The sequence below is a fragment of the Oncorhynchus mykiss genome, chromosome 29, assembly GCF_057628025.1.
Source record: "Oncorhynchus mykiss isolate SJ-2025 chromosome 29, ASM5762802v1, whole genome shotgun sequence".
Lineage (NCBI taxonomy): Eukaryota > Metazoa > Chordata > Actinopteri > Salmoniformes > Salmonidae > Oncorhynchus > Oncorhynchus mykiss.
The window spans coordinates 47,693,477-47,705,702 of NC_143050.1; the positions used below are offsets into that span (position 1 = coordinate 47,693,477).

At 43.3% G+C, this 12,226-nt stretch overlaps 1 protein-coding gene across 4 annotated transcripts; it reads right to left on the reverse strand.

Annotated features, from left to right (window-relative positions):
- Positions 1-848: 848 nt before the first annotated feature.
- Positions 849-11,718, reverse strand: LOC110509542 (F-box/WD repeat-containing protein 2). 4 transcript variants are annotated; one of them, XM_021590466.3, is made up of 8 exons: positions 8,994-11,718; positions 8,067-8,353; positions 6,544-6,766; positions 5,919-6,113; positions 5,441-5,574; positions 4,958-5,044; positions 4,560-4,729; positions 849-4,310 (listed from the first exon to the last, which is right to left on the reverse strand). In XM_021590466.3, exons 2-8 carry the CDS (start codon positions 8,331-8,333, stop codon positions 4,022-4,024), a joined length of 1,365 nt encoding a protein of 454 aa, XP_021446141.1. In that variant the 5' UTR covers positions 8,334-8,353; positions 8,994-11,718; the 3' UTR covers positions 849-4,021. The 4 variants fall into 4 exon arrangements, with proteins under 4 accessions (XP_021446141.1, XP_090083472.1, XP_021446142.1 ...); XM_090227346.1 differs by having other exon boundaries at positions 8,007-8,353; XM_021590467.3 differs by having other exon boundaries at positions 9,299-9,632.
- Between the last annotated feature and the right edge of the window lie 508 nt (positions 11,719-12,226).

A 12,226-nucleotide genomic window follows, 5' to 3' on the forward strand; every position in this document is an offset into this window, starting at 1 on the left:
CCAACAGCGAGTTTCAGTAGTCCAGACAGGAGATGACAAGTGCCTGGATTAGGACACTAGCGCCACTTCCTGTGTGAGCTAGGGTCGTCCTTGTGCATAGAGTTCTATGGTTTATTTAACTTTGAAATCAAATGGTTCTCATTTAGATATTTTACAAATAGGGGATTCGCTAGGATCACCTACTCTTGGAAGAACATATCCTACTGTGTAAATTGTTCAAAGTAGTCATTGTGAATCGAGTTGCGGTTTTTGTTTGGCATACATTTGAAAGTGAAAAATCGGAGTCTCTGCATAATTCCGTTAATGCAAATTGCCCTGCAGTAATTGGTTAAACCTACCCATATTTACTCTAACGTCTTACCCTCAAGTCAGCAAAAGCTGACATTCTATAGAACCTTCTCTTATCAGAGTGCTTATTAAATTCCACGGGAATTGTCAATTCTTTCAGTTCTTCCAAAATGTCTGTAAGAGGTCAATTTTTAAAGCAGATCTAACAAAACACGAGACGGTTTTATGGAGTTTTAGAACTAAGGGCTGAATTCAATCATGTTAAAAAGCAGCTTTTCTGTGTTGGAATGGTGTGTGTGTGTGTACCCCAACAGAATGGTGTAGGCGTAAACCGGTCATTAAAAATATTCATGCCAGGAGACCACTGATTGGCCAGCTCAGCCAATGAGCCAATACATCATGTTCTCTGAGGAAATAGCAAGCATTTTTTAGATGTTTTTTCTCCAATTTGTGTTGGCCAAAAATGTCAGCTTCTCCTTGTACATAGACGCTTTCAAGGTAAGGAAACATATCTAATTTCCCTATTTAACACATAGGGAGGAAAAAAAGACAAACTATCATTAAGGTTAGCAACTTCCATTTATTTGAAAGACTGCAATATTGTTATATACAACCAACATACCTGAATTAAGCTGATTGATGTATGCAAGTGAAAAAAAGATTGTTTGGGTGTGTGATGCTATTACAGTGCAATACAGTTTAGTGAGTAAATGCATGTAGAGGTCTGACCTCAGAGGCTTTGTTTGAACTAATGAAACATGAGATTGTATCAGCAAAAATGTCTAGGTTTACCGTACCATTCATCATCTGCTTAGTAAGGCATCAACAGAATGGCAGGAGAGCTACTTGTCTGTACAGATTACAGAACTTCAGAGTGCGAATCAGGAATCCTTGGGAGAAGGGAAGCATAGACTGTCTAAAAATGTTACTAGCGTTCAAATCCTTGCTGCCTCCATCCTTGTTTCCTCAACTACCTCTTTACCTTTCAAGGTGTTTTGGAGAAGATCCTAGGTCCCACCCTCAGACCTCCCCAATGAGCTTTGAGAAAGAGTACAAGGAATTGATGAAACAAGAATGGAAGAAGCATGCATTTAACAGCTATTCAACTTTTCAGAAACAGCCTTGGTGTAAAATCTATCCGGTCTTTTCCACTTAACTGGGAAGACTCCTGATATGTTTGAGGCCTCTTTCAGAGTATTAAAACATTTCTGGGCTAAATTCACCTCTGAGATCTTTAGAGAAAATCACATATGCAAGTGTTGAAATGGACATTTAAAAACTGCATGGATGGGTATTTGCTGTTAAATTAGTGACTTGGTCTAAGTACACTGCTGAACCGAATGTCACTGTAAAACATAGCTGAGTCAAGTCTTGCTTTGACTCCCAAGCTGATAACCAATTGCTCACTCTCATTCACATTGTGCAAACTTCCCAAATTCAAATCCTGTAAAAAAATTTAAAAAACATTTACCTGGTCTATACTTCAATACCGCAATTCACAAGAAATATTCAAGTGAATCCTGTAGGGTAAATGGCAGCAGGATTTAGTGTTGCACGTGGCAGGATTTAGTGTTGCACGGTATACCGGTACCACGGTAATAAAGGTACCAAAACGGATGATCTTTATAATACCAACATTTTAGAACACCATTGTACCATTTCACGATACTACTGACTTGTTCAGCCCTGCCGGTCTAAAGAGCCTGCTGGCGCCTGTTGTTTAAGGTCAATTTTGTTAATAAATTCAGTTGAATTTAAGCCACTAGTCTCTTGTATGCGCAGGTCCAATGATATCCACTTGTCATTCCTTGCCATCTCCTCATTGGTTATACCCACATGGGTGATTGAAAGACTAAATGTTTTGCCGGTTGTGTGGTAAGTGTAGGTGGCAATCACCATATAAGTTCAAAGAGGAAAAAGCCTGGAAGGAGGAGAGATGACTAGAAACTATTTGGTTGGCCGTTCTAACTAGCCATACATGTTTAATGCTTTTCGACCCGTTTGATATTTTAACCTGCATGTCGTGATCACGTTTGGTGTGGGGGGACAAAATACATTTATGCACGATAGCGCACGCGCGCAGCCGGTTTGGGTTCCGTGTAGCCGGTGGCGAGCGAGAACGCAGATTCATTGAATAACATGGATTTCTACATTTATTTTGCGGCATACGGTCTGGTCGGCATGTCAGAGGTGAAATGGAGCACCCTTTCGCCACAGGCATGCTTTACAGCAACAACAAAAAACGTCTAGACTTGAGTTGGCCTAAACATTCAAAAAATATTACCCATATTAACAGAATGTCTTCTTTCCCTTTCTATCAGGATTCGCGCGCATTTAATATAATTTCACAAACCATTTCACGGGCCGTTTTAAACTAATCCCGGGTTGCTAATTATTAGTTTGATTACAAACAACGTTCAATCATGTTATCTAGCTAGCCAACAACCTGGTAATTGACAGTAGACGTAGGCACATTTGATTGGCACAGGAAGAAAGGAAAAGGGTCTGCTACTCATGACATGAGGAAGTGTCTTAACTGAAGAGTAAAGGTTTCAAGCAGCGTTTTCCCCTTACTGACAATGACATGCAGATCATTTTGCATGTACATTCCTCCAGCCAAATATGACCAAATCAGCCATTCTATAATACACTAAACAGTGTGAAGTTAAATGTGTTGTATTGAGTAGAAGTGTGAATTTAAGTGACAGGTTTTTGGAGAAAGTTTAGGAAACAAGCTTCCGAGGGACAGGGCGAACAGGATACTCGGCCACTTATTATTTTTCCAACGTGGCGGCATGATACTTGGCCTGATGTAAAAATGGTTTGTAAAATGTTGGTATCGTGACAAGCCTAGTAAGTTTAGAAATACATTGTATGCGGTTGGTTATAGTATGGAGAGTACGAAAGATAATAAAAATATATATACAATTACAACATTCATTATCTCATTGCAATGTGCCTGGTAATAATGAAATTCTAGTTTGATTTGTCACACCTAGGTGAATATTCAAATCAAAGGAAAAGGCACAACTTAATGTCAAGTTGACTTTTAAGAAAAGCATTATCAAACAATGGATTTACATTGAATATGGTACAAATCTGATGCACCAAACCACTTTGAACATTTCAACATAAAACTCTCATGGGGATGGTAGTTGACAGTCTAGGAAAAACGTAGGACACACTATGCCAAAGTCATATATGTACTTTCTTGTAACGAAGTATTGTGTTAAGGCAACTTCCCGCCTCGTAACTGCTTGAAGAACCTTGTCCGAAGTTTAAAAGTTCTGATACGTGGTAATACAGGGGAAATGTCTATAGCTGTAGAGCCTGACTTGTTTTGCAATGTTTTTGTAAAATTGTCACAGTCTAATGGTTGTAGACCATGCAGTTTTTCGAGAGTTCGGTCTTCATTCAGCCACCGTCCTGTCCCGGTCCTTGTATTTCCTTCAAAGACCCATGCCAGGGTTGGAACTAACACCAACTGCTTCCTTGGCCCTCTGAACTGGGCCTTTCTTCCCCTTGTATTCATAGCAGCGTTTCGGTGCGTCTTATGGTTGGTGACAGCATGTCACATGATGCGTGTGAGAGCATGTGTCGAGAAAAAAAAGAAAAGGGAAAACAACTTTGGCCCATGCATTATCTAACTTGATGTTGGGTTTCGAAAGTCAGAGCACCCTGTTTACATGGCAATTGACAATCTAGCTCTCGTAGGTTTCGCTGATAGCTTTCTTTATCGGTTTTCTTTCCACAGAACCAAGTGAATGCTATGGTCAGGCATGCTCGTGGCGAACACGAGACCAGAGTCATTTCGCCCATCCAGCCCATTGAGCCAGGAGGTGACTCCCGGCAGGAAGCTGGAACCTCGTTTGGACTTCCTGTAGGCAGGCAGAGGCCAACGACCCGTTATCCTTTCTGTCCTCAGGTCCATGACATACAAGAAGTCGGTGTCGAAGAGGAGCGAGAACACCTCGCCGAAGCTGAGCAGGGAAAGGTTGGCGGGGTCCTGCGTTTTGATGACCCTGGAAAGAAGGAGATTCAGCAACTGATTGTTGGCAGGTATGAAGGGCTCCGTTACATTCCATGTATGAACACCCACACAACTCCTTTTGTTCACTACCATGGATATTGTGAGTCATATACTCCAAAGTTCTGAGGATTGTGTGGCTTATTCACAGCAAGTCTAGCAAGGAATCAAGTTGTTTACAACCTGGTCGTTTTGAGGGTTAAGGTTCTGTTTCCTGATAGAAACAAGGCCTTGGGCAGTTTACCTGAGGATATCGAAGCTGGCAAAGTCCCACTGGTAGATCCCCAGGTCCGAGCTACAAACGACATAGCGGCCGTCAAACTGCAGGCGAGGCTGCAGACACACACTACGGTCCTCTGACACAGACAAGGTCTTCAAGCACTTACAGTTGATTTCCCTGCCTATAGGCCAAACCTGCGAAATAACCAATGATACACGCACATTCATTTGTTTATATGCGTGTGAATATATGCATCTCTGTAAAGAAAACAGCACTGTGGTCAAACTGTGCGGAGGGGGACACTGTATGGAGCCATCTTAAGTATTACAGTGACAAAAGACAAAAAGCACAGGGTTAAATTATTGCATGAAAGTTGAATGGCAGCAGATGCAAAGAAGATCAAATTAATTAAACCATATTACCTTTATTTCATATTTGTCAGCACTCAACAGAATGTAGTCGCCAGGACAGTGCACCATGGATTCTACTTCACTCTTCTGAAGAATCACCTACGCAGGGGAAATGGTTTGATAGTCTTAATATGTGAGACGAGTTTGGGTCCTTCATCTAGTATTCTTATTGAACACTGGGTAGCTTGCAGTTTGTAAACAAAATGTACCAGCAACAAAACAAAAACTTCTGTGAATGTGCTAGATAGGGCTTTGCTATAGATTGCAACACTGCAAAACCTTCTCCTTTCATCCATTTCACAGGCATTTGCACAAGACAATGGGCACAATCACCGTTCTACAAATCACCTTGCATCCCAGATATCTACTCAAGATTAGCAAAAAATGTTGTGAAATTCTGCCCCAGGTCCTCAACGGATACCCATAAACATGCCGATTCAATTTTCCAACAATCCTTAACATAACCAAGTACAGGAGGTTGATAGGCAGGTTTACCTTGGTGACCCACTCAGTATGTCCCGTGAGGGTGTTGAGGCAGGCGCCTGCTGACAGGGACCACACCTTCACAGAGAAGTCGGCCGAGCCGCTCACCAGCGTGTCCAGATCATCCTCGTAGTCCACGCTGAACACTGCCAGAGGCAAGGAGAGAGACATGGCTTTAGTACACCAACACACATGGCTCTGCCATTTGTGACCATCATTCGTAGCCTTAAGAATTTGTTGTTGTTGTAAAATAGAGCTATTTAGACACTGATAAGGTCTCTATGGAGGCTACTTGGAGTGGTAGCTCCCACGCATAAAATCAGAGTTCATATCTGCCTGTCAATCAAAGACCCACAGATCAGCACAGTCCAGCTGTCTCTAGGAAACAATGCCTAACTCACAAGTTATTTCCTAAAACCCAAATGAACAATGGACGTAACACCCCTAAGTCAGCAACTGGGAAAGGTAGGGACCCCAGCGGTACACTGACCTGCACCCGTGTGCCCACGGAACTGCTGGATCTTGGCACCTGTGCTCCACTCCCAGCAGGCGATAGTGTTGTCAAAGGACCCAGTCACCAGCTTCTGCTCATCAAACTTCACTGTGGCGCAGGTGTGCGTCTGAATGCCGTAGATGCACTGCCCGGTGCGGACGTCCCACAGTTTGGCAGAAAGGTCATCAGAGCCTACAAGATAATTTGTACATTTTACAACGAGGATAGCCTGATGAAGACAGCTTGGCTGTCGAAACGTTGGTGAATTAAATTATTGCATCGGAGCTCGAGGTTGCAACTTTAAGATTTTATTTGAAAGAAAGGTCATCAGAGCCTACGAAATAATGTGAGTTTTACAATGAGGAATTAAACAATTACATGTCTGAATGTAACGACAACATTTTAAGACTACAAAAGACCTCCAGCAAACTAGCGATTGTTACAGATACTACATTTTGCACAAAAGTGCCAATTGAAGCATTGTTCACAGATGCTAACACCTAAACCTTAAATTCAACCTAACAGGCAAAAGAGTAAAAAGGCCACCTGGCCAAATGGATGGTAGGAGAACACTGAAGACCACTCCACCACACCCCAGAATGACCATACGCATATAACCCACCTGTGCAGAGAAGGCCGTCCTTGTAGTAGAGGGCGTAGACGCGCGCACTGTGCCCGATGAGCGACGAGGTCTCAAAGGCCTCCTGGTCCTTCAACTGCATCATGCGCAGCTTGGCCTTGAGGTAGATACCCTTCCAGTGGGACGCGTCCTGGATGGAGTCATCGATGCGCCAGCCCAGGTCCCGGCACACACCCTGCCACACCTCTGTGCACGCACTTATCACCTACGGGAGTTATCAAAAGGATTATATAGTTCAACCGGAACCGAGGACAAAGCAACCCAAAGAAACGTCAAATCTTACTAACTGAGGCAAATCTTAGGAGGAAAGGTTCAAAGTTAACCTCAATAACACACATTAAAATCGGTCCTTACTTGCACCACTAGTACATTTCTCAATCCAAAATATTATCAGTAACCACATTTCCATCCAGTTATGCGAGTAAAGTCATAGCATACAAAAAAATAATAACAGCGGTGATGGAAACAGGAAGTTTCAGTTCAATTTTATAAATATATATACACATCTTTGTGCCCGTAAAATTAATTATGCAAGAAATGGTGACAGAAACGCCTTTATGCTCAAATATTGATATCAAAGTCAACTTATGATATGATGATCCATGATGATATGGATGTGTGGTACTACCACTCAAACAATACAGTTTATTAGGCTACAGATGAAATAAGTTCAACTTCACAGGGTGGTGAAGTGCACGGTGATCTTGATGTGCCTTTCCAATAAATAGAGGGTCTTATTCTGGTGGCATGATGATCGACGCTTGACAAATAAAAATATTCTCAACCATTATAACATCATGTAGACTAGTCTACCTGCACTGTAGCTGCCAGCTGTTGGCTAGAGCACACGTGTCAAGACCAGAGTAGGCACATTTGCCATTTTCACAACAGTTTGTGACCAAACTATCAGTACAGTTGAAAAGGAGAACTTGAAAACTTCTGCAAAAAGAAAATTCTGTGTCCTCTTGTCATCCACAACAGGTATGTTTGGTGGAAACACACCACTGGTGGGAGAATGCACATTTTCTTTATGCTGATTCTAAGATATTCCCATAAAAATCTGGTCACCAATTGGATGGAAACCTAGCTAGTGTCACATGTGGGAAACCCTGGCCTTATTCAATTGCATGCACACCAGCTACTAACAAATACCCCTTCAAACATACTGAGTTGTACTGTGCTGGCCTGGTTATGCATCCACCAATAGTTGACAGAACCACACTCGAAAGGTGAAAGAAAAAAGAACCAAGCCAGCACAATATGGTTCAGGTCAGCACAATGGTGTGAAAAGGGTATAACATGAAGCCTGGGCCACATTCAGTTTCCAAACATTGCAGATAGAAATGACATGAATAGAGCCATTCCTTGTTCATGTGTGTCCTACATAACATGTTTTTCTACCTGAACGTTCCAAAATGTTGTGTCCTGCTGAATGCGCCACAGACCTTTGTCGTACTGCTTATACACCACCAGAGATCCAACCACCATGACAGAGAAAGCCTGACCTTATTCCACCCCTTGCACACCAGGCAGCAGGTGAGCAGGGTCTGCGGGTCGAGCCAGTGCAGCAAATAGAAGGTGAGCTCCAGGGGCAGCAGTAGCAGGAAGTCCCGCTTGAGCAGCGCCTCCAGTCCGTTGGACAGGTGCCGCAGCTGGACTGCACCGCTCAGCGAGATGAGTTGGTCCAGGGACTGGTTGCGCTGCTGGTCGCTCAGTGTGAGGAAAGAGGCGGAGACCGACTCCAGCCACCCCTCAAAGGCCGCCTTCTCCATGGACACATGAGAACGTCGACCTGCGGTTACAGGGTTCAATGACGATGATTAGTTAACGTTACATACCATTATTATGTATTTAAAGGTAGACTCAGCGACATAGCGTAGATGCAGAAAGTAAACAAACAACTTAGTTGGTACATTTCTGCAACAGCTAAGAGTGTTGAAGCGCGAGACTAAACTTCTCGGTTGTTTTGGTCCCGTGGCTACCAAACTAACAGCGAGAAGCGAATCCGTGCACATGGGTAGATAATGTGTTGTATATCGCTAATGTCAATAACTGCAGTGCTGCTCTTGGCAACGTCATTTCGCTGAGTTTACCTTTAAAGCGTAGTTAAAATACATTCTCAAAGATCACCTTTGACTGTTTACAACACTTCATTAACTCTACCAGCAAATGTCTAACTCAATCGTTTACTTGGGCCTAGCTAGCTAACGTTACATACTTCACACGTTTAAGTCAACATGAGTCCTTAGCTAACTAGCGTAGACAACACTGCCTGTTGTACTGAGTAGAACATCTACTGTTCTGACTAGCTAGCTTTGCCCCTTTCATTTAAAGTTATAGCTCAGGGTTAACGTTGCTAAGCTAGCTAGCGTTTCAGCAGTAAGGTGCATCGTACACGAACGTGTAGCTGTAGAAACGGTAGAACGACGTACCATTTCCCGTAGAACCCGTATCTGTGGGCGGTATTGTGCTAGCTAGCCAGGCGGACAGGAACACCTGGTAGTCTTTGCGTTCTACAAACAAAACAACGCTACTTAACTATCAGAATATTCCTTTTGCGAGATGCCAGAAGGTCATTAGTTTATCAGCTTAGAAAATAAACGTTACGTTAGCTTTTCTGGCTGGCTAGCTAGCTGGAATGAGGGACTCTGCTTCTTTCCGAAGTTAACGGATAGGTAATGTTACACGCACCAATACAGTCACGTTTTACCTAAACGTAGATGAATACATTTACTACCGTTAGCTAGCTAAATCCAATCTAGCTTGATGGATGCACCCACTGAGGTAATGGCTGGAACCATAGAGATACATAGAGAACTCGTGTCTGTGACAGAATAGACCGCGCCATTGAGGCAATCTCCGTTTTGAAGTGGTCCATTTTCTTTTTCGCGTTTGCCTTAGCCCTCATGACCCGGTTGGACATGACTCCAATAGGGTCACCAGGACGGATCAGCCAATGAAGTCGGAAGTCCCACCAAGTTGACTACATTAAAATGGTGGAAGCCCTCAATTGCGCTGCCTATACTATAATGTTATTTTGGCCACTAGAGGCCTCTATCATTCTCTATGGATGCATGCCTTATGTTGCAAACGTTCTTCCGGCTACTTAGAGATGGTTTTCCGGGTCAAGCTCACTTTTTTTCAAAGTAAAAGCCAGCTTTATGATTTTGGATTCACAGGACGCAATGACTGTTCTGCCAGGTTAGTGAAGGACGAACGAAGTAGATAAACAGTGGTGTGTATTCCTAGTTGCCTAGTGAAGTCAGGCTTCCCCCAAAAATGTACCAAGAAAAACACATACAAAAATGTATCTTTCTTCTCTTTGTGTTTCATAATTTAACTTCAATTCGCAAGAATGAACCTTTATTTAACTAGGCAAATCAGTTAAGAACAAATTCTTATTTACAATGACGGCCTACCAAAAGGGACACCAACTAACTTTGTTAGTTACTTTTGATGTTGAGTCGTTATAGACAAATATTCCACACGAGGGCGGTATTGAAGCTATGGAACATTTTCTTCTGCAACGTGACCCTAATGAACTACCTTCCAGTGCATGCATTGTAACATTGGCTGAAATAGTACTCACACATAACTATTTCGTGTTTCTAAATTATTTCTTTATTCAGACGAAGGGTACTGCTATGGGATCCCTCATGGCCCGTAACGATGCTAATTTGTATGTGGGTTACATGGCGAAACAGTCCATTTTCAAACCTCAAAAATGTTTTCTTGCCTAACATCATTATTTGGAAACGGTATGTTGATGATATTTTTGTTCTATGGAGGGGTGATGCAAAACAGCTCCAGGCGTTCCATGCTTTTCTTAACTCCTGTTCTGATCATCTGAGATTTACTATGCAATCTGATACACGTCAAATCAGTTTTCTTGATCTTCTGATCTTGTGTTCTATACAAATCAAATCAAATTTTATTTGTCACATACACATGGTTAGCAGATGTTAATGCGAGTGTAGCGAAATGCTTGTGCTTCTAGTTCTGACAATGCAGTAATAACCAACAAGTAATCTAACTAACAATTCCAAAACTACTGTCTTATACACAGTGTAAGGGGATAAAGAATATGTACATAAAGATACATGGATGAGTGATGGTACAGAGCAGCATAGGCAAGATACAGTAGATGGTATCGAGTACAGTATATACATATGAGATGAGTATGTAAACAAAGTGGCATAGTTAAAGTGGCTAGTGATACATGTATTACATAAGGATGCAGTAGATGATATAGAGTACAGTATATACGTATACATATGAGATGAATAATGTAGGGTATGTAAACATTATATTAGGTAGCATTGTTTAAAGTGGCTAGTGATATATTTTACATCATTTCCCATCAATTCCCATTATTAAAGTGGCTGGAGTTGAGTCAGTGTGTTGGCAGCAGCCACTCAATGTTAGTGGTGGCAGTTTAACAGTCTGATGGCCTTGAGATAGAAGCTGTTTTTCAGTCTCTCGGTCCCAGCTTTGATGCACCTGTACTGACCTCGCCTTCTGGATGATAGCGGGGTGACCAGGCAGTGGCTCGGGTGGTTGTTGTCCTTGATGATCTTTATGGCCTTCCTGTAACATCGGGTGGTGTAGGTGTCCTGGAGGGCAGGTAGTTTGTCCCCGGTGATGCGTTGTGCAGACCTCACTACCCTCTGGAGAGCCTTACGGTTGTGGGCGGAGCAGTTGCCGTACCAGGCGGTGATACAGCCCGCCAGGATGCTCTCGATTGTGCATCTGTAGAAGTTTGTGAGTGCTTTTGGTGACAAACTGAATTTCTTCAGCCTCCTGAGGTTGAAGAGGCGCTGCTGCGCCTTCTTCACGATGCTGTCTGTGTGAGTGGACCAATTCGGTTTGTCTGTGATGTGTATGCCGAGGAACTTAAAACTTTCTACCCTCTCCACTACTGTTCCATCGATGTGGATAGGGGGGTGTTTCCTCTGCTGTTTCCTGAAGTCCACAATCATCTCCTTAGTTTTGTTGACGTTGAGTGTGAGGTTATTTTCCTGACACCACACTCCGAGGGCCCTCACCTCCTCCCTGTAGGCCGTCTCGTCGTTGTTGGTAATCAAGCCTACCACTGTTGTGTCGTCCGCAAACTTGATGATTGAGTTGGAGGCGTGCGTGGCCATGCAGTCGTGGGTGAACAGGGAGTACAGGAGAGGGCTCAGAACGCACCCTTGTGGGGCCCCAGTGTTGAGGATCAGCGGGGTGGAGATGTTGTTGCCTACCCTCCCCACCTGGGGGCGGCCCGTCAGGAAGTCCAGTACTGGGGATGCAGTTAACACGTTTAAATGTTTTACTCACCTCGGCTGCAGTGAAGGAGAGTCCGCATGTTTTCGTTGCAGGCTGTGTCAGTGGCACTGTATTGTCCTCAAAGCGGGCAAAAAAGTTATTTAGTCTGCCTGGGAGCAAGACATCGTGGTCCGTGACTGGGCTGGTTTTCTTCTTGTAGTCCGTGATTGACTGTAGACCCTGCCACATACCTCGTGTCTGAGCCGTTGAATTGAGATTCTACTTTGTCTCTATACTGACGCTTAGCTTGTTTGATAGCCTTGCGGAGGGAATAGCTGCACTGTTTGTATTCGGTCATGTTACCAGTCACCTTGCCCTGATTAAGAGCAGTGGTTCGCGCTTTCAGTTTCACGCGAAT

What these genes read in the sequence shown, in the direction of transcription:
- LOC110509542 (XM_090227346.1), bottom strand. Translation starts at nt 8,333, where the DNA reads ATGGAGAAGGCGGCCTTTGAGGGGTGGCTGGAGTCGGTCTCCGCCTCT. An exon ending in GTATAAGCAGTACGACAAAG is followed by an intron (nt 6,767 to 8,006) that starts GTCTGTGGCGCA and finishes TAACTCCCGTAG; the next exon opens with GTGATAAGTGCGTGCACAGA. An exon ending in CTGACAAATATGAAATAAAG is followed by an intron (nt 4,730 to 4,957) that starts GTAATATGGTTT and finishes GTTATTTCGCAG; the next exon opens with GTTTGGCCTATAGGCAGGGA.